Source organism: Histomonas meleagridis (genome assembly GCF_020186115.1).
Source record: "Histomonas meleagridis strain 2922-C6/04-10x chromosome Unknown contig_46, whole genome shotgun sequence".
In the NCBI taxonomy this organism is placed as follows: Eukaryota; Parabasalia; order Tritrichomonadida; family Dientamoebidae; genus Histomonas; species Histomonas meleagridis.
The window spans coordinates 160,822-183,416 of NW_027150889.1; the positions used below are offsets into that span (position 1 = coordinate 160,822).

A 22,595-nucleotide genomic window follows, 5' to 3' on the forward strand; every position below is an offset into this window, starting at 1 on the left:
AGAGTTTGTGAAAGACAAAATAATAAGGGATATGTATAGGAAACAGATAAACACTGATCACTAAATTCTGTTACAAATATCTTTGTCCACTTTTTGTCTTTGTATTCCAAAATTGTGATTCGTTTTTCATCAACAATTACAATTGATTGGTGATCAGAATATTGATTAGTCGTAAAAAATTTTACGTTCTTTTGAATAATTGATGCTTGGCCATCATCTGTGAGCTTTATTAAAGTTTTGGTTTTATCTATTATGACAAGAACCAAAAGGAAATTACTGAATGATTGTATATCTTTTATGTAATTGCATGCTGTACTCAAATTTATCTTTTTGGTTTTAAATATTTTATAATCTGCTAAATTTGCAATTGATATTTCGAATTGATAAATAATATTTGGATTCATGCCAACGACCAAGTTATTTCCATGCTTAGCAAGGGTAGTTATTTTGCCGTTACTACTATCTGAAGATATTGTATTTTCCTTGAGGAGATTGATAGGTAAACATGAAAATTCTCTTTGCGTTTTTGTGAAATGTGATATGAAATCGAATTCGATTTTTGCCAAAAATTTTAAAAAATTACTTGAAATTAAACACAACAAATAAACATATTGGCTGAAACAATGAAAATGTAATGATAATTCTCATCGGAAATGAAATTATTATTAAAACCTATAATTTATATACATACATTAGTTATAATCTTTCTCGTCCCAGCAAACAGGAAGTGCTTGGACTGAAGGAGAATCTGTGTAAGGAAAGTCTATTTGCGTATTTGTAAAGACTTCCTTTGGAAAATTATTTGTTGATCTGTCAATTGCGGAGCACATCTTTCTGAAAAGCCTTGGCCTTCTTTCCAGTGTCATAAACTTTAGGTCTCTGAGTCGGTTTGCCTCTGGCCGAGTTTTGGAATTCAATGAAATTGAAATCCGATCTGCTATATCATCAGCATCTTTCGAAACATGAATCCAATTACTGTTATAAAAGTCAAAACTGCAATTATCTGGAACTGCAACGATAATGTCATGATTTTTCATTCCATAAAAATCAAATGTAAATTCCTCACCAAGGTACTGTCCGTTGAAAATGAATTTTTTTGGGTCATTTGGGAATCTTTTTTGTAATGTATTAATCTTTTGACTTTTCATGATATTTATACGTCTTGTATATTTCTTTGGCACACACAGGTAAAGTGATAAAAAATCGTTGTTGCATTCCATCTGGAGGATGTATTATAAAAAAATGGACAATACAACCGCAGCCAAAAGGCAAAATTTTTTCAACGGTGCCAATTGAATGCTCTGAAATTTGACAGCGTTTCGATAATTTTCAATTTGGTCAAAATTATGACTCTGAAACCATCATCGTGGACATAAAATCTGTGGCGTTTACCTTCGCCCACAACCACAAGAATTTCTTCACCCTCATTGCCCACATAAAACAGCACTTAAATTTCTTTTGGACGTAAGCACAATAAACCTTTTTTTAAATATATTGGACTAAAATAAAAGATCATTCTTCAACGCCAAACATTAAACGATAATCTAATCCAAGACAAAACCGTTAAATGACTAAACAGTAAGTTACTTGAGCGGGTGTGTCAACTTTTTGAACTCAAATTTACCCAAGATTTTACGGTTGGATCTCAAAAGTGTCTAAAATTTTATGCCACATTATCGTTTACGAATTCCCTCAGAAATAAATACTTTTGATAAACCTCATAGAATAAAATCTCAGAAAAAAATTGAATTATTATAAATTTTATAAAATTTTATCATGTTAAATGTTTTGGCTTTCATCCGTTAGCACTTGGTTGTTTTTCTTCATCCTGCAAAAGTAGAACAAAAATGATGAAGCAAACACCAAAAACATTACCACATTCGAGATATTATATGCATGCATGACAACAATTGCATCATTTTGGAACCTTGCCAACAAATCCGCACCGACGCAAATCAAAATCATTTGAAGAGCAATTCCAATGATACTGAAGACTGGTTTTCCAATCACAATTAAAAACACGCCTAAAGGCATTGATAATCCATTCAACAAATAAGTATAAAATGGAACAGGCAACATCCTATTAGCGTAATCTATTTCTTCCTTAGTGTTCAGAAACATTCCATTGATTACACCAGGGCCAAATACAACAATTGCGCTGACAATTGTTACGCATACAAATGAGAATAATAATGCCCATCCAAGTAATTGGAACATCCGCTTATAGTTCTTTGATCCAAATGCATGCGTTGCAGCCGACATGAAACCAGCAGTAAATAATCCGACTAATGCAAGTAATATGGAATTGACTCTGTTAAATGACGAAAATGCACTTCCAACTAAATCACTATGCTCTGCATCAACTTTCGCAAGTGATTTAATGACAATGGATGGTGGTAATATAATGTTAAGTAATTGAAGAACTATTGGTAAACTTAAAACTAACGCTTTAAGGATTTCTTTGTGCGGCTTTTCGATTAACATTCTAAAGTTAAGTTTTAGTGAGAATTTTCCGGAGTAAATTAATATGAATAAGAGAATTGAAATAATCACTTCTGAAAGTCCTGTTGCTAATTTAAGATACTTTGAAGTGGCCTTAAAGGCAAATACAAGAATTGGTGTGAAAACAAGTGTGGCTAAGCAACATGCGGCAATCTTAAATAAACCACTAAGACCTGATCGACCAATACTTTGGAGGAAGTTGACTTCAACAGTAATGACTGTGACAAATGGATTAAGAATAACTAACGGAAGAAGATAGTTATAGGCATCTTGGACATATTGTGACGGACAGTTACAGAATCGGAGAAATGGTTTGATTAAAAAGTTGTATATAATGGCAAATGGTATGGATGCAAGTATGGCTATACGAATGGCATCGTTAGCTAAATATGCAGCTGCTGTTCGACTTCCTTCACCAAGTAATTTGGATAAGTAAACAGTTAAGGCTTGACCGAAAATGTTTCCAAAGGCTGTAAGGACAGTGAGTGGCATTGAAGCGAAACCAATAATGGTAGTTACATCTGGTTGAATGTTTTTGAGACCTTTAGAAACAATAATTTGATCAACTGCATCAACACCAGCAGACGCAAGTATAGCTAGAGGACCAATACATAACAAAAGAAACGTGACTAAAGCAGAATGATCTGTAAATTTTTTCTTTTCTTTCTCTTCATCTGTATCATAAAGGGAAATATCTAAAGTTTTTTCATCATCTGTTTCAAGAAGCTTATCACTTATTGACATAGGTAATCAGAAAAAAATGATTCCGGTGATTCCTGATCTTTCGGTTGCCGGACCATTTGAACCAAATTGAACGCATTTTTTTGAGAGTAATTAATGTAATTTTGATCGGCTTTCATAGAATTCCCATCATAAAACCGTATAACTGTATGGAAAAAAATATTTATTAACCGTTGAACACCCACAGAAAAATGGAAGTTCAAAAGAAACAATAAGGGGTGCCCCTTTGTTTGTGAATTAATGACAAAGAGTTTAACTATGTTTTTTTATGATATTTAATATATATAAATAACCATCAAAAAGATGTATAGTTCATTTTGAAAATTCGTAAATAATAAGCTATTTGATGAGATAAATATATTTTATATTTAATATATTGAATAGTTTATTTTGTAATGTATACAAATTATTTGGGAATTTTAAAATTTTAAAATTAAACTTTCTCTTATTATGATTAATGATAAGAGTTTAAAGAATATATTTTAATTTATTGTTTAAAGCTAAATATTCATCGTGTTTTTTAATAACTTTTGTTATAATATTAATGAAATTAATATAATTTTAAATTTGCATAGTACTCATCAAAACCACCGACTATCATTTGCATAGCGATATTGAATAATTTCAACTTTAATGAAACACTTTTGAAAAAAATCGATTATATTTAAAAACTTTTTTATTTGAGATTTAAGCTTTTCTCTTTTTTAAATTAATTTAACAAATAAAATCAATTGATGAAAACATTCCAAACATTTCTGCAATAATCTATAGGTAGATGATTTAAAAATTTATTGGAAATAAAAATATTAATGCTTTATGAAGACAAATAAGATCTGAACCTAAGTTTATGTTCTTACTGCAAAAAAGGTAATTATTGCCCTGTAAAGAATGGGCCTACTATTTATAAATCTAATTTCAAAGCAAGGATTCTTTGGACCAAAAATTAATTTCTTTACTTCCTTTGCAGTAAAATGAGTAATATATTATTTAAGAAATGAAAATAAATTTAAATTTTAATATTTCACTTCGTTGAAACTATGATATTTTTTTATAAAAATTTATTCTTGTATTTTCAGATAATGAAAGCATAAATCAAGATTTTATTTAATGCGAATTTTTTTTATGTGCTGAAAAATGTTAGACTAAAAAATTATTTTAATTAAATAAATGTAATGGATAATAAAAGATGAGATCTATTCATTTTAAAGTTTATTAATTTTTTCAAATTTGAAAGTAAATATATATGTGTTAAGTTATGTGTTAAATATATATTTGTGAAACTGTTTTCGAGAAAAAATATATTGTTTATATTCAAAAACCGCACATTCATATCATCTGAACATAAAAAAGATTGTTGAAAAAACCTTTAAATAAAATATATTGAATGTGAATTGTAGCGAATTTTCTGTGAAGTTGAGTGAAGTTATTTTAATAAAATAACATTCTATATTGATTGATTTTTTTTGATACAAAATCTAATCAGTATCTATACGAAAAATATGTTATACAAAAATTTTTTTAAAAATCAAGCAGGGCATCTAAAATAATCATTTTTTAACGATTTTCAAAAAAAAAAAAAAAAAAAAAAAATCAATTTAATTTTGGGAGTTTTTATTAACCTGGTTGGCCGATAAGGATGTTTGTTCGACCAATTTTTGTCAAATTTTTGCATTCAAATTTACCTGAAAAACCGTTTCTTATTTCATTTTATAAATGCAACAGATCCCAGATGAAGTTCTTGAAATTAATCAGGAAACATTCGACGACATCTGTCAAAAATACAAAGGCTCATCTCTCGCTAAAAATTTTGATGAATTTATCAAAATGATTTTGGAATTAATTCATATTCGTCCATTTTCACAACAATTATATGCAAACTTAGTGAAATCTATTGCTATTGAAGGCTTTGAAAAACCTCTTCTTGAAGCTCTTTTTGGAAATAATGAAGATTTCTTAAGCACAATAAAATTTGCAAAATTATTGTTAAACAATGGCTACTTTAATGCATCCAAACTTACAGACTTTCTTGTTGACAGATTTGACTCCTTCAGCGCAGGCACTGATCTCTCAGTTTTTTCATTTGCCACTTTTGGTTCATTAATTCTCAAAAGTAACAAAGATTTATTTTCAGACAAATGCCATTCTTATTACATGACATATGCCATTGGTCACAGGAACTACAATTTTGTCAGTTTCTTACAAAGAATGTCATCAATGGATTCTGAAGATCTTGAAGCTCAAGCCAATGCAAAGCCATTTGGCGAAATAGGAAATATAATATGGCAAGATGATGTTGCCAAGCTTCAAGAAAAGGAGTTTTATGTTAATATGACAATCGACCCAACATTCTTTGTGCCAACGATTTTCCTCACTAAAATCCCAACAACTCTCGAGTTTGCAGCGTTCTGCGGCGCGAAGAATTGCGTTGAACATTTAATTCAGAGAGGTGCTAATGTCGATGCAAAAGATAGAGATGGCTTGGGAGTGATGGCATATGCAATTGCTGGTGGATCTATAGATGTGATAAAGGAATTGAAGAAGAACGGTGCAGTTGTAGATGATGATGCAATGAAAATTGCTAATGAGTATAGAAGGGTAAAGCTTCTTGAACAAATCTAATAAATAACCACATTTTTTCTGTTTAAATTTCCATTTTATATATTTCTTTTTCGGAGTATTTATAAATATTTGTTTACATTCTGACAGCAATTTTAGAGGAAAGAAAAGTGATGCTCAAGTTCTTGTTGGTAACATGCGTTATGTGCTGCACTTGGAAGTGTATGAAAAAGTAAAATACGATTCAAATAATCATTACAGTTTTTTATCCAATAGAACTGAGACTTATGTTGTTTTGTTAAAGGAAGCCAGAAAGCTCTGGTTTGAATTCAAAATGTAGTAACATTTATTTAAATCCGATTTAATTAGTACGTTAAATTCTAACAACTTTTGTGTTAGGGCATTGTAAAATTTAGTGAAGCTTATTATGATTTACTTCTGATTTTCTAATTTGGTTGAGCCCATATTTTGTTTTTATAAACATTTTCCCCGACATGTGATGTAAAAACGGCGCCAATAGAAACTTTTCATAACTTTACTTTAACAAAATAGTAAACGGTTCTCCCTCAACCAGATGAATCCGATCCAAGAACGAATCTACCACACTTTAAATGAGATTTTAGAGCGAATTGAAGATCTTGAATACAGAACCTCATGCATTGATAAAAGGATTCACATGTTATCACGTGATATTGAACAAGACCGAAAGGATCGATTATTTTCGGCTTTTGAAGCATCAATAGAAGCAAAAAGAAATTCACATGCACGCTCATCACCACCTCCGCCTCCTACAAAAACAAAAACAACGGTAACCAAACAACAAAACTTATTAACTTCCAAATCTGCATCTTCATCCTCAAATAACAAAGATGAATCTGCAAAACCTCAGTTGGAACCAAAGGCCACAAAAGTGTTGCCTAAAGAAGAAACGCCAAAGTCGTCGACAAAAGTTCAACCATCTCCACAAAAGAAATCTATTACAATAAAAGAACCTGATGAATCGTCAACTGGTGATGAAAGCGACTCACAAGACAAAGATTTTGATACAGATGATGACATACTTTTTGGCGATGTACAATCAGACTTACAATTTGACGAGTAATCCACCAAATTTTATTTAAAGAACTGTTGATTCAATCCCTTTTTTCCATCACAACTTCAGCAATCGGAACGCTTACAGTAGCATTTTTTTCTTATTTTAATAAACGTTTTCATATCACTTTTACATTTGAATGATTTATAACATTCTGACTTTTTCTGCTTCAAACTGCAGAACACAGAATTGTGAATAGTAATGAAAAGGTTTTGTATAGTTTATGTGACTTTTTGTTAGAACGATAGAAATAACCGTACTACGAAAATGAGTAATTCTTCTTCTGATGAGCGTATGATGCTTTTAGGCATTGATATAAAATGCCCATCTATTACAGGGATTATCATTGGTTGTATTGGATTCACTGTTTTATCTGGAAAATATTGGAGTAAATCCTGATTACACAATAAATCCTGAAAACTTTAGTCACAACTTGCACACTTTATACATTTGGATTACCATGTCATGGGCAACCCCAATTGCTTTTTTTTCTTTATATTTTGCAATGTTTTTAAAGGTGCAGCATATGAATCTTTGGTGTTATATACCATATCAACATTAACTTTTGTAATTTTGTTAATAGTTATATTTTTAAATTTTTTATTAGATATGAAATGCTTTGCATATTCGACACCAAAAATTTGTAATGAAATAAATCAAACTGAATCAAATATCAATGAAATGGTAAATACTTTATCAAATAAACTTACTCATGAGTTGAGATTTAATGAAGAAATATGTAACAAGTATCATTCGAGTATCAAAAAATTCTTTTTGATATATGTGATATCAGTTTCATTGATATGTCTTCATAATTTGTATAAGTTTGTTATTAATATTTTAAAAATTCAGAAAAAAAAGAGAGATCTCCAAAAGAGTAAAAATAGCTAAGTTTGATAATATGTAAAGAGTAAATATTAAATACAAAAATTTCAGTAAAATTTATATTTTTTAATTTTTATGTTTTGTTTCATATGGAAAAAAAAATTTATTCGTACATTGTTATATTTTAATATTGCATTATAACAAATAAACCAAAATATTCAAGCTTAATGAAAATATATTAATATTTTAGGTCTCAAGAAAAAATCAATAAAAATTTGGTTTGGTTTTATATTGAATAAGGTTCATTTTTTGATGTGCTTTCTTTGCTTACACTGCTTTGTCCATTTATGTTAATTTTTTGAATATTAAAAACAACTTTTATAATTTTATATTTACTAAATTAATCGCATTATCACTTATTTTTATATCTGATTCATAAATTTTTCTTTCTTATAACAATTTGAAAAAGCCGAACCCCCAATCGATGGAACTGCGCCTCCAATGCGGACATATTCCAAAAGCGGCCATTCACTGAATTCGCCAGATGAAATTGGAACGTTACACAAAATAATTACATGAATGACAGAATCTGAATATTCATTTGTAAAATCACTTTCATTATATATTAAAAGTGTTCCATTACCAAAGTATATTGATGTTGATAAGGAAATTAATATAACAATAAAAGGAAATATTTTGTTATTTGAGTTTTTTGTTTTGTGATTTATTCTTATGGATGATAACAAATTTTTGTATAATATCAAAAATATTATTATGAAGAAGCATTTAGTGAATGATATAATTTCAAACTTTGTATTTAAATAATAGAAAATGTGTGAATCATTTGAAAAAATATATGATCTTAAACGAAACAAATAAATGTAAAGTGATGAACTAATTCGATAAATTAATGACATAGAGCGAAATGGGTTTGTATTAATATGATAAAAATGATTTGATAAATATGTTGAATTGGCTAGATTTAAATAAATATCACGACAGAAATGAGTTAAGTTTGTTACATGGAGTGACGTGTATACTTTAGATGTGAAAAAATTATGAGTTTCGTTTTTTTGAAAATTTAAAAATGAATATTTATTGCAAAAAATTTTAGGTGGAATACGTGTGACGCAAAAGTGGCATGAAGACATAATAAGCATCACGCAAAAATGGAAATTGGTAAACATTTGAGCTTCGAAAAATGAGGCTTAAATAAATCAGTCAAAAGCAAAGCACAAACTCTGGCAGATGACACCGGTACATATGTTCACGAAATTATGATTAAAATCTCTTACTTTAGTGTGGGAGCATAAAAAATATTGTACGAAGTATCAACATGATAAAAACCTGTTTGTATTGAAAGAGGGTGACTTAACGGTCCTGTTTTACACCAAGAAATCGTCAGCAAAGCTTCACTTGAAGAAAAAAATGATGAAAAATTTGTTAAAAACTGCCGTGTAAACATCACAATAAAAAGTGCCAACAAACAACAGAAGTACGATAAAACTTTTTGTAAGACAATTCACTTGAAACCGATCGTTTTTATTTTCCATTTTTAATTTAAACCTTATCATAATTTGGTTAATGAAAAGGATCAATTTATACAACATTTAAATTTTGAACAATAATTTTTTTTTTTTTAATTTAAAAAATAATAATAATTTTTATTATTTATTATTGCTTATAATTTATTTATCAATTTGAAAGCGTCATCATAATATTTGAACTTATTTGCGTTCTTTATAAAGAATTCCTTCAATTCCTTTACCACCGATTTATTTCTAACTTCGGCACCTTCTTTAATCAGGAACGCGACGCAATAAATAAATTCACATTTAATTTGTAAAGGCAACTGATGATTTTCCAATGCGTCCAAATAAGCGAACAATGTTTCAGTTTTACCGAAATTGGATTTTAACATTGTTTGCACTGCCCAAAGTTCATTACCATCTTTTTGGAACTTAAATTCCTCGAGAATTGGCATCACAATTTTCGGGTTCATTATATCATTACCCGAATTTATATCCTTTAATGTGTATTGGATTCTTTGTGTGACAACAGTTAAATGTTCATTCCAAAGTTGTTCTTCCAAGAACTTTGTCCATATTTTACTAATAAGTTTTACTCGATCTTCATTAATAATTGGCGAACAACTTAAAATGATTAATAAAAGATCATAATAACATTGATTCCAACATATATCGAATAAGTTTTGTGCTGTTTCGAGTTTATTATTATTATTTTCGATGATTTTATTTCTTTTATTAATTTCCTTTTGAATGTTTGCATATTTTAATATATAATTTGCTGTTTGTATTAATTCATTATTACCTGCAATGTTAGCAATGATAATAACTTTATTAATCCAACGAATTCGTTCTTCAAGTTCAAAGTCTTTATTATTATCAGTTGCTAACTCATAAAGTTTTATTGCGGATTCTTCATAATTACCTTGTTGATATGAATACATCCATAATTTATCAGGAGCATTTTCTTCAAGGAATTGTTTCAAATGTGGTGTTACTAATGTTAATAATAAATCGAGTTTTCCATCATCAATTAATTTCTTATATAAACAAATATGAAATAATTCATCCGATGATGATATCATCATATCAAGTGTTTCCTTATTATTAATTAAGTTAAAACACCATTTATAACATTCATAACGCTTATCAAATGCTGAACAACCTAAGACATCAGTCTTATAACGATTACCTTTATACCATTGTATCGCTAAAAATGTAGGATCAATAGCAGCGGCACGTTTTAAACAGATGTCAATGATACCTTTATAATATTTATGTTTATAAAATAAGTCAACAATATCTTCAAGTTTAAATGATTGTGTAATATTCTTTAAATATGTTTCACGAACTTCATTTAATAAATGTAATGGAGGATTAAGTTCATTAATTGGAGTATTCCGTAATCGATTCGTTACATCCATAATTTGTAAATCTGCTTCACTAAAAAAGTTCGGACATTGTGATTCAAGTAATTTACGTAAATGAATGTTTTGTGAGTTATTATTTTGTTGTTGTAATAACGCAGAAGCAAATTCTCGTAATGCATGAAATATAGTTAAGTTTTGTATGTTATTATCTTTAAATGATATTTTGTTTTCAATGTTTTCTTCATTAGGTCCAAAAGGATATTCACTAAGTCTTTTTTGTGATGTTGTTGATATTAATGATATTGCTTTATTTATATTAATCTTTTGATGTATTATAATCTTTATGAACTTTAATATATCAATGATTGATATTAAATATGAATTTAATTCTTGTATCATTTCAATTTCTTGTAATAAAAAGTTTTGTTGTTCATTGTTCTTATTTTCAACATTAGAATTCCGACTTTTAATATAAGACTTCGTTAATTGTAATAAAGTTTCTAATTCTGGTTGTATTAAATTTGGTAATGTATCAAAGATTGGTGATAATTTCCATTTATTATCTTTTTGGATAAATACTGTCGAATACCATAATAATGATAATAAACGAGAAGTCCTTAAGATGAATGCTGAAAAAACAGGATAATTAATTAATGAAGTTTTTTCGATTGATTTCAAATAATCTTTCGAATATTGCGTTAATATAAACAATGCTCTTTTCTTTTGTTTTGGATATTTCGAAGCTAAAAGTAATAAAGTTGCTGATGATTCTTCTTGATATTCATAAAAACTCATCCAATTCTTTATCTTATATGTATAATTCCCTTGTGTTTCTTCGATCAAATTATTTAATGTATCGACAGGTCGATCAAATGTTAATTTATAATAACCTTCGACACATATTAAATAACCAAATGGTATATCAGAGATATGTTGCCACATAATTTCATGATAAAAGATCATTCCAGAATTATCAATAAAATTATGATTACCTCGAACAAAATTTATCGGATGTTCTTCTAAATCAAACACTTGGAAATATTCATCAGGATGTAATGAAGTTTGATGTGGACAATAAAATGGTCGTAACACTATAACTTGATTTAAACATGTTAAGATGGATGTATTTAACCCATAATATCCACCAATTAAATTAATGTCATTACGAACATCATTAGGTAATAATAACTCTTTAAGTATTCGGATTTCATCAATACGTGTAAATACGCCCGGATTTGTTCCATAAAAAATTCGTGTTCCATCTTGTGTGAATGATACAAATCGACAAAAACTTGAATCTGAAATAGGTATCGGATCAAGTGATACAATTTGGAAGACATTTTGATTTGCAATTTGTGTACTATAATTTTCTTTGGTAATAGTTGATACATTTGTTAATGTATTGTCATGATATGTATAAAATTTAATGGTAGATTTGTTATCAAGTGCTGCTAAAAACATGGTGGTCTCATCATACGCAATTTTGATGATTGGATTTTGCGATGGAAAGAAATGTAATGATGCAATGCGCAAAAATGAGGTGACCGTTTGTAGAAATGTTGAGCCATTTGTTATAAAATAGGCTTCGCGCGTGTAATCAATGTCTCGGATGCGATACCCTAATGGAAATACTTGACCTTTATTGGTCCCAACAAATATTGTATAATCTGTCGGAAGTTTGGATGCCGTAATAGATGTTATAGAAAAGCCAGAGGTGGTAAGAACAATGCTACTCTCTTGTGCATTATCACTTATGACTTTAAAATTATGATCAATTGGTAAAATTGTAATTTGAGTATCTGTAGAATATATAAGTAAAAATGAAATTGAGCTAGTATATACTTTAGGATCAGGATATGCTATTTCTACAGCTGTAATGTTACCACTATCATCTGTGATTTTTTGGATATTTTTAATATTATTTGGATCCCATAAAATAAGTGTGTCGTCAACTGTACAGTAAAGCCTATTTATTTGATGGAAATATCCCATAAAAATTCGATTTTGTACATTTGGTAATAATGAAATTACTTCTTGTGGAAAACTTTTTAATTCGCTTATATGAGTCGCATCAGGCATAGCTTTTTGTGATTTTTCAACTTCATCTCCATCTTCAATATAATGATCAGATATTGCTTCGTTTTGTTGAACTAATTGAAAAAACTCTGAAACTGTTGAATCATTTTCATGGCATTTATCTATGATTGATATGATATTAATTTGATTTTTTGAAGATGGTGCATTTTGGTTTTCCACGAGCATTTTGGAAGACGTTAATTTAAACAACCGACCAAAAGTTAACGTTCTCCAAATGGGAGAATACAAGGGTACTTCTTCCCAAGGTAGCGTTATTGATTGCATATTAGATCCAACAAATAAAGATTTAAGTATAAAAAATGAAACGTGTAAATCTTTTGCTCTTGGTGTTGACAAAATTTTTATGGAAATGAAAAATGCAATTGAAACCAATGATTTTTCTCAATTTCAAACCTTATTAGATAAGTTCAATGTTGTAACTTATTCTAAAAACTTTGGTTATTTTCCAATTTTTGAGCAAAGTAGAATTCATGTGTATATTTTAGATCTATTGAAACCAAACTATAGTATTGAAACTCAAGATAAGGCTATCCAATGTATCATTAACTTAATATATAACCCATCAACAAATAAATATTTTGAGATATTAGTCAAAAGTGATCTTATTCCAATCTCAACAAAATTATTTTCATTAAGAATGGATGACATAGCTCACTTCTATAATCTTTTTTATTATATCTGTTTTAAAGGCCTTCAATATCGAAATGAAATTCTAAATCACATTGAAATCAAAGATCTTTTTTCATTACTTCAGTCAACTGTTCAATATAAACAACAAGTTGACAGTGTTATAAATCTTTTACAATCCTTAACCAAATATCATGATGTCCCACTCGAAATTTTCGAATGCATTATTTCACAAACTTTCGAAATTCTTAAAAATTATGAAACTACAATTGTTCCTGTTCATTTACTCTTTGAAATTATTAACGAAGAGTTTAAACCCGAGATCCAAGACTTTATTCGCGAAAATGATTATTTGCAAAATGCATTTGTTGTTTTAGAAGCATTAAAAGAAAGTCCATTCGTAAAAATCAAGTTATTACGCTCAATTATTAATTTTATTGCAAATGCACTCGAAATGCCAATTCATTTCCAAATCAATTTCGAGACATTTATTTCTTTATTACAAATTCAAGACTTAAAAATTGTAATTGAAACAATTTATGCAATTGGAAATATGTTTGAGTCTATGCCTGAAACAATAAACATTATGTTTGATTTAAATTTATTCCAAATCTTTGAGCAATATTCTCAGAATTGTAGTTATAGACTAAAAAATGAAATTACAATTTGTTGTTCGACAGCAATTTGTTTTTCTTCGGATGTACATAACTATTTCCTTGAGAAGCAATTCCAAATAAACATCGCGGATATAGCTCAAACTTCTTCGATAGATTTGGAATATATGCTCGTAAATGCTTATGGCGCTTTATTAAAAACTTTCCTGGAAAGTTCAAGTCCAGCTGATGCAATGCAGTGGGTAGAAGAAAGTGACGCAAAAGAAATGATCGAGGAATTATTGACAAGAGATGACCCAAAAACTAAAGAAGCAACAATAGCTTTGGATAACTTTATTGAAGAAATATCAAAGGAGGCGCAATGAAAAATAAAAATGTAAATAAAAAATTTATTACATAAAAAGAACAATAAAATTTTATAAAAATTTGAATTAAAATGAATTAAGTAGTTTGATGATATTTAAATTTGTTATGGAATATTTTTTGTTTTTCGCTTTTATGGTGAATTTACTAACTTAAAGTGTTTTTAATTTTTGAAACCTTTTTGGAAATTAATGATTTTTTGTCATCAGACTTAAAACATAGTTTTAAATCAATAAATAGAAAAATTATAAGGATAAATAAATTACTAAGTGATCGTGTAAGCTTGCATCTAATAATCGTCAGTCAGAAATAGTTACAATAATTTAAATTAATTTTCTTTAATGATTATTTTAATATTTTTGGAAATTAATTAAACTATTAAAAGTCACTTAATTTAACAATATAGTTAAATTTCATCTAAAACAGGAAAGAGGTAAAATAAGTTGAAGTCTTTGGTGTTTGAAATTGATCTCTATTTTCGAAAATGTGGAAATTAGTTTAAGCATAAAAATAAATCAATAAATATTAAATTAAGAAAACCAATTGGTATCTCGAAATTTAATTCAAGCATGCGAAAACTTTTTATTTGTATAATTAAAAAAATGTAACACAATTTTTCTAGACAACAATTATTATTTGAGCTCAAACCTCTATTTAATCAGCACATGTCAATATTATTAATAACATATTCTTATGAAAGAAAAATTGTTTCTTTTATTAAGCTGAGATCTCCAACACATAGTGGTATTAAAAAACGATAGCTCTAAATCAAACACAGTCTGATAAAATTTCGGTCGAAAATTATCGTTTTACTACAAAATATGTTTTCTCATTTGTTTATTAACAATCATACTAATTTCAATTGTAACGACACCTTTTTGCTTAATCCGAGTTTTTTCTGTATTTCCGGGTCATAAATCTGAGCCACGTTCACAATCAACAACGCGTCATCCTTAAACGACACCTTCATCATTCTCATTATCGATGCGACGCAATCCAATTGCACTGGCAGCGTGCATTGCTTTCTTATGTACGAATCAGCCATCGCCGTAACCATTAAAGCTGTTTTAATCAATGAGCTTAAGTATTGATCACATATGAAATGTTTTGCGCGATCATTTTTAATTACTAATGAAACAACATTATTGGCCCAATGAACATATCCATTAACATTGGACAACTTAAGTTGTTGCTTAAGTTTCGATGATCGCTTTTTGACCTCGGGATCATCAAAATCGTTCATTGATGTAACATTCAGATATTCAAGATGAATGTTCCGATGTGCATCCAAGGACGGCGTCTGAATGATCTGGCGCTCAGGAAATCGAATCCATGTACACGGAGTTGGAAATTCGATGAGGATATCTTCAATAGGAATTGTTTGACGTTGAACACATTGTAAAAATAGACCCGGCGTTGGGGTCGGGGACAAAGATAAAGATGAAAAACGCTTTTGATAAGGTAATGTAAAGTGTGATAAGAAATTTAATAGATTTTCACATTCTTGAATTGAGGTGGTTTCAATAATAGTATTCATATGAGTTTGAAGATGTGATGTTAGGCATGTTGAAAAGAATACATTTTCAACAGGAATAATATTGAAATTTGGAAGATTAGTAAATCCGGATTTTAAAATGATCTTGAATTCATCAACCTTTTTGTCAATAAGAGGCTTTAGTTTAGATAAGGAATCATTTTTGTTAATGAGATTTTTAGCTGCAATTGTGAGATATTGTAAAAATGAATGAAGAATATTTGTAACTGGCACAGATTGAAATTCTTCATTTTGCTTTAAAATGATTTGGATAGCATAGTACACATCTTTTGGGCGCTTTATGATAAAAGTAGAATTTGAGATGAACCAATCAAGTTGATGAATAACAATGTTTTGTTGAAGAAAATTTAAAAGCCATTCTTCTCCTTGTCGATGGACATTACCAAGAACCATTCTAAAAGAAAAATTTAAATTTTCTGTAAAATCATCAACATGTTGTAGGTTCCATTGCTCAAGAATTTTAATTCCAGATCTCATATCAAACGATGCGATCGCAACACCAATAAATGCATTTGAAATGTCGAAATTTTCTTCTTTGTTTTCCATTTTGGAATGCTTTGGTTAATTCATTTCATATAACATGTCACACTTAAAAAAATATATCCTTTTTCAACTCAAATACATTGGAGAATGCAACACATATTCTTGGTTAGTGTTTATAATTTTGTTTCTTTAATTTCAATAAATAACTTTTTTTTTCAGTAACAATTTAATCTTGTAAAGATAGGTAAATTGTAATAGAATTTATAAATTGCTAATTGATTTTCTATTACTTCAAAATGGCATTTGTAAATTATGCAAAATCTAAAATACTATGAAGAAAATCAGACTAATCTAATTAATATGTAAAAGAATAATTGATATCTTTTAAATTAGTTAACATCCTATTTAGATTAAAATTAAAACGACACTATCAAATATTTAATCTATTATTGGAGATCAAATCAAAAAAAAATTCACGTTTTCATTTTTATTAAATAACAATTCTTGCCATGTAATGTCTATGCAAATAAGTTATTGAAGCTGTGAAAGTCGTAAAGAAGAGCCACATTCCAACAGCAACCATTAATGTCACGAACAAGAAAGCGAACATGTTATATCTTTCCGATCTATCTGTATATTTCTCATATACAGTTGCAAGTTGATCACCAAATGTTAAACTCAAAATTGCCTCAAACAATTTCATGAAGGAATCCGAATATTCGCACACAAATCCAAACAAGAAAATACTCACAAACATTAGGGCGAAAAAGAATGGAGAAAGAGAAACACTTACTGATAATAACATTCCAAATGCAAGTCGAATGATGGAAGCAACACGATAAACCTGACTAAATGGCATCATCCATCTTAAGGTCAATGATATCATCAGACAAAACATAGCTCCAAAAAAGCATAAAGATCCAAATGATGGGTATTGGGTAAGATGATGGATATCAACCAGTGAAAACACGCAACAGAAAATAGAGAATATATAACTAACGAGGAAAAATGGTGACCAAAAGCCAATAACCTGATGGAACTGCTCAAACGCACCCAAGTCATAGAACGATGAGACGGTTTTGGTCAGACGGTTACGCCTTTTGATGCGAGAGAAGAAATCACTGAACGCATTTACGGCAGAGATGGAGACAATGATAGTGAGACTTGTTAGGAGCTTAAGGCTGATGTGATATAATGATAATGAATTTCTTTCGAGATTTGTTTGAAGAAAAATATCATCATCACATTGTGTGTGATCAAGTGTAGGCGTAAAATGAACACAAAAACTACTTTGTGATGTCTCGAATAATACACTGGCATACCATTGAGTACAACCTGTTATTGGCGCTTTTTCATCAACAATCCAGAATTCTGTACTGATTTCAAAGTTTTGGATGTGATGAAGAAAATCGATAGAAATTTCTGTTATATATGTAATATCTGAAAGAGTTCCATTTTTGAAAAGTGTTGTAAGTGTATAAGGTTTTGATTCATTAATAAAATGTAGATTAAAAAAAGAATCATTTGCAAGCATATCAAGTTTTTCGCCAAATGATTCAATGTATTCTGAAATGTCAGGAACTTCACGAAATGGGATTTCTTCTTCTAAAGATGGAAAAAGTTCTTCCAAAAATACATCATGATTGCCATGGATTGCACTAGTTGTTGGAAGGGCAACATTACATGCAAAATAGATAAGACAAAAAACTGTAATCATATGAGTGAGAAAAACCCAAGGAGGATGAAAATATGATTTCCAACACTCAAGCAATGGTATATTTATTTCGTAGGAGTGTGAAACAAGTTTCAGCCGAATTCCCATAAATTCCCTATCAAGGCTTGGTGTTAATTTTGGAATACAATACTTTACCTCAATTAAGGGGCGGCTCATTTTAACCGCCCGAATTCAATATGTTGAATCTAGATTTCAATGCGCCTCACTACAAAATGAGAAGAACGATAAAACTTTTTGTATGACAATTCACTTGAAAACGATCGTTTTTCCTTCCTGCTTTTGACATTTGCTTTATGGAACAAGAAAAAAGTAGTCCAATTAAAGAATGGGAATCACTTCTTTGTGAGCATGCAGAATTCGATGAATTTGAAGATCTTCTTGAATATTTGAGTCGTGATACTCATGTTTGCAAATGTCAAGAAAGTTGGTCCAAAAATCAACTTTCTGTAACGTGCTTAGATTGCAAGATACTAGATAATGCGTGTGTTTGTCTTAAATGTTTTCTAAATGGTAATCATGAAGGTCACTCAATTATTATTTGTACAGAAGCATTAGGGAACTGCGATTGTGGCGACCCATACCAATGGAAGCCAACAGGTTTTTGTAAATATCATCAAACTGCAACCAAAAACGAATCTAAGATTCCCTCTTCAATATCAAGTATTCTCCCACAAATTTTTGATTCAGCATCAACGCTTCTTCCTAAACTCATTTTATCAGGCTCTACAGATGAAGCGATTGAAGTCATTGACTGGCTTATTAATTTTTGTGAGATTGGAGATTTATATCGCAATTTAGTCGTTATCTCATTAAGCAAAGGCACTATTTTTTCTGATCTTATTGATGCTATTTTTGAAACGACAGAAGAAGTTATTAGTTCGCTTGTTGATTTATTATCATTATGCATCAATGACGCCATCTTCAAATTTTCGTTTGGTTATGTATATATCACACGAACATTAGATATGTTAAATAAGAATTACCAATTATTACTTTCAGGAGATAATCAAAAAGTTGAACCATTTCTAAATTTATGTTTTCATTTTTACAAAGATTATATTTTACTTGAATGTGTTCAAAGACGTAATTTCGATTTAGTTAAATGTCTTTTAGATCAAATCGAGAAATATCAAAACATTAAATTATCACTTGTAAATAATGAACGATTCAGGGAAAGTGAAATATTTTCGAACTATTTTAATGTTTTTGTAGGTTTTATAGAAGTTATTAAAGATGAAAACTTTAAAGATTATTATCAAAAACTTTTTAATGGTTTAACTGATATATTTTTAGATAAATCGATTCTTTATTATACAAATATAAAAGAAGTTAAAGAAAAAAACATTTTTTTTCAATATGGAGAATATAATTATTACCTTCGAAAATTAACACAACAAATGGATAAAAAAGAGAATTTAGAAATAGATATCATAAGTATAATTAATAAATTTGATGATTATTTTAAATCAATTTATCAAAACAAACAAAATTTAAATGTTTCATTATTTAATGGTTGTTCAATTTGTATTTTTTTAAATCCATATTTACTTTTGAAATCATTATTATTAAAACTTAAAGAAAATGTTAAAAATATTAACAATGAATTCTTATATTTAGTTTCAATTAATGTACAACGAATTTTACTTTCAAATGATATTTATAATCATAAAATTTCACCAGGAAATTTTGCGCTTGAATATTTTTTGTTTAGATTAACAATTTCTGATTTATTTATATTAATGCAAATGTGTATTGGGTTTTATCAAGATAAAGAAAAAATGATAAATACAATTGCTCATACAATTGGAATTTTCGATGAAGATAATGAACATAAAAATGATTTAATTTATTTCATTTTTATACATTTCATTTCAAATTTAATATTCGATCGATTAGAAATTAGTTTAAACAAAAAAGAAAAAGTTAATCAAAAATTAATATCGAAGTTATTATTTAAACAAAAATTATTTAAACCATTACAAAAAGTTTTTAAATCACCTCCTCTCGTAAATATAAAAACCATAAAAGAACATTTGGAATCAATTTCTACTTCTTCTCCTTCATTAAATGGTACAATGTTTAAATTAAAGTCGAAAACTTTATGGGATCCATTAGCGCCAATTTATCATTCGAATAAAATCTTAGCGATTTATTCGAAATATATATCGAAATATCCAAATGAATTAATGCCTTTTAAGCCATTTCTTGAAGAACCATTTGGAATGGATTTACATTCAGTTTTATTCTCTAAAACTTTATTAGCAATTGAATATTATATTTTATTATGTAAAAATTCACAAGAAACAAATCAACTTATTATTAATCTTTTGTTAACAACATCGAAATTTTATACGAAAACTTCAAATAAAACTTTAGAAAATACAATTATTTACGTAAATAACATTGAAGAATTAATTACAAAAATTCCAAATGATTTCGAATCGTTAATGTATCAAAAGTATCAATTCCAAAATTATTCATCAAAATCATTTGTCGATTTAATAAGTGAATTAGGGAAAATTGGACAAAACGCACTTCTACAAATGAACATATCATATGAAATACCTAAAACTAATAATAATAATAATAATGAAAAGAAAACTTCAAATAATAATAAATTAAATGCATTAAAGAATTCGATTTTAAGTTCATTTAATACAAAAATTGAACAATTCGAAAATGATAATAAAAATGAACTCGACAAAAATGATTCGAATGATGAACATATTGAACAATGTTGTTCATGTCAAACGATTCTTAAAGAAAATGAAATCCTTTGTTATCCACTTTATATGTATTCGTCGACATTACCATTAAAATATGATAATTATGGAAATGTAAATTATGTAAAATGTTTCACATTATGTACACATTTAATACATCAAAAATGTGGCGATAATACTGAATGTCCGATTGATCGATATTTTCGTAATTTGTATTTACCAAAAATTGAGAATAGAAATGATTTATATAATGAGAAAGATGTGATTGAGAATGTTAATGAATTTGTTGCTAAATTTGATGACGTAAATCAAATTTTTTTGGCTTTTTGTAGTATAATCGTTTTGTATGAAGTAAGATTGAGAAATAATTCGCAATGTTTAAATAACAAAAAATATTTCGGTTTAGTTCGAAATTTCTTTTTAGCGTTAAAAGTTATTTATCATCAAAATATTGAGAATTTTAATGTATTAACATATTCGATTTTCCAAAGTTTTATTTTAGATTTAATAAAATGTGATTCACCTGAGACAAAAATTAATGAAATTATTCATAAAAATATAATAAATCTTAAAGATAAAGAACTTAATTTATTTTTAAGGCGTATAAAATTAACTGAATTTTTTGCATTAAATAATAATTTTGATAATTATGATAATTTAATTAATGAATTAACTAATAAAGATTTATGCAATAAATATAATATTGTTTATAATGGAAATGAATATGTTTTCGATCCATATAAATTAATAAGTATGCCGAAAAACTTTTTGCATTTTGCTTTAGAACCTTTTAATTTATATCATGAACTTGTGACTACTGAAACTGAATGTTTCATATGTTTAAATGATTCAAAAGTGATCGAAACAGAACTAAATGATGACTTAAAAGAATTATTTAATGATTCATTCGATCAATTCCATCTGATAATGAATTTGAACTTATGGCAATCGAGAATATTATTCGTATTGCATACGGATGATTCGCCTGATCCTTATTTCTACGATGTGCCGCCTGTGTATTTGGATGAGTTAGGGAATGTACAAATTGGTTTTGGTTTAAATGGTTTCGAAATATTTTTGTCTGATGAAAGATTAGAGAAATTGGCTGATGATTTTATATCAGGAGAAATTATGAAATATGTTGCTTTTGAAGATGAGTAAATAATAACTTTTTCATGTGATTGTCTGAAAAATTTGGTTTAAATCGGTATTAAGCACAAATGACGAAATGTAAAAGTATACTGAGGAATTTTCAAATTCGTTTTGGAACATTGATTTTTTCGGTTATCATTTTGGCCAGATTTAAAACACTTTTTATAAATCAAATATTTTAGGATACAATTTTAAATATGGTTCAAAATTCATTTTCAATTTTGTGTTTCATGAAGAAACTGTAAGCAAAAAATAATAAAATAATTAATCTTTAAAGTATTTTTTCACCTCTTGCAAAATAACTTGCTTAAATGTAATTTTTAATGTGTTATGATTATATCAATTCATTAATATCGTAAAACATGATAAATATGAATGCTTGAAAAAATAAATAAAATCATCAAATTATTGAATTCTTTGATTTATAATGCATGTCAAAAGAAATTTTATATTTTAAATTAATTGACTTTAATTTTGATTAAATTAATATCGATTAGTATATATATAAAACATTAAAAAAATTAATATATTAATTTCTTTTTATAAAGAAAAATTATTAAAATAGACACTAATAGTTTTGTGGGTAAAGTATTTCAAATGACAAAAATAATAATTAATCAATTTCAAAAAAAG

General features: G+C 28.1%; 5 protein-coding genes across 5 annotated transcripts; 2 read left to right on the forward strand and 3 right to left on the reverse strand.

Annotated features, from left to right (window-relative positions):
* Positions 1–1,779: 1,779 nt before the first annotated feature.
* Positions 1,780–3,246, reverse strand: GO595_006694 (MatE family protein; the record flags this gene model as incomplete). Its single annotated transcript, XM_067920076.1, has 1 exon — positions 1,780–3,246. One exon carries the CDS (start codon positions 3,244–3,246, stop codon positions 1,780–1,782), a length of 1,467 nt encoding a protein of 488 aa, XP_067773122.1.
* A 1,710-nt stretch (positions 3,247–4,956) lies between these two features.
* Positions 4,957–5,862, forward strand: GO595_006695 (potassium channel GORK-like; the record flags this gene model as incomplete). Its single annotated transcript, XM_067920077.1, has 1 exon — positions 4,957–5,862. The coding sequence occupies one exon, from the start codon at positions 4,957–4,959 to the stop codon at positions 5,860–5,862; it is 906 nt and encodes a 301-aa protein (XP_067773123.1).
* Positions 5,863–6,373: 511 nt separating this feature from the next.
* Positions 6,374–6,901, forward strand: GO595_006696 (uncharacterized protein; the record flags this gene model as incomplete). Its single annotated transcript, XM_067920078.1, has 1 exon — positions 6,374–6,901. The coding sequence occupies one exon, from the start codon at positions 6,374–6,376 to the stop codon at positions 6,899–6,901; it is 528 nt and encodes a 175-aa protein (XP_067773124.1).
* Positions 6,902–15,161: 8,260 nt separating this feature from the next.
* On the reverse strand, positions 15,162–16,415 carry GO595_006697 (uncharacterized protein; the record flags this gene model as incomplete). Its single annotated transcript, XM_067920079.1, has 1 exon — positions 15,162–16,415. The coding sequence occupies one exon, from the start codon at positions 16,413–16,415 to the stop codon at positions 15,162–15,164; it is 1,254 nt and encodes a 417-aa protein (XP_067773125.1).
* A 427-nt stretch (positions 16,416–16,842) lies between these two features.
* Positions 16,843–18,069, reverse strand: GO595_006698 (uncharacterized protein; the record flags this gene model as incomplete). Its single annotated transcript, XM_067920080.1, has 1 exon — positions 16,843–18,069. One exon carries the CDS (start codon positions 18,067–18,069, stop codon positions 16,843–16,845), a length of 1,227 nt encoding a protein of 408 aa, XP_067773126.1.
* Between the last annotated feature and the right edge of the window lie 4,526 nt (positions 18,070–22,595).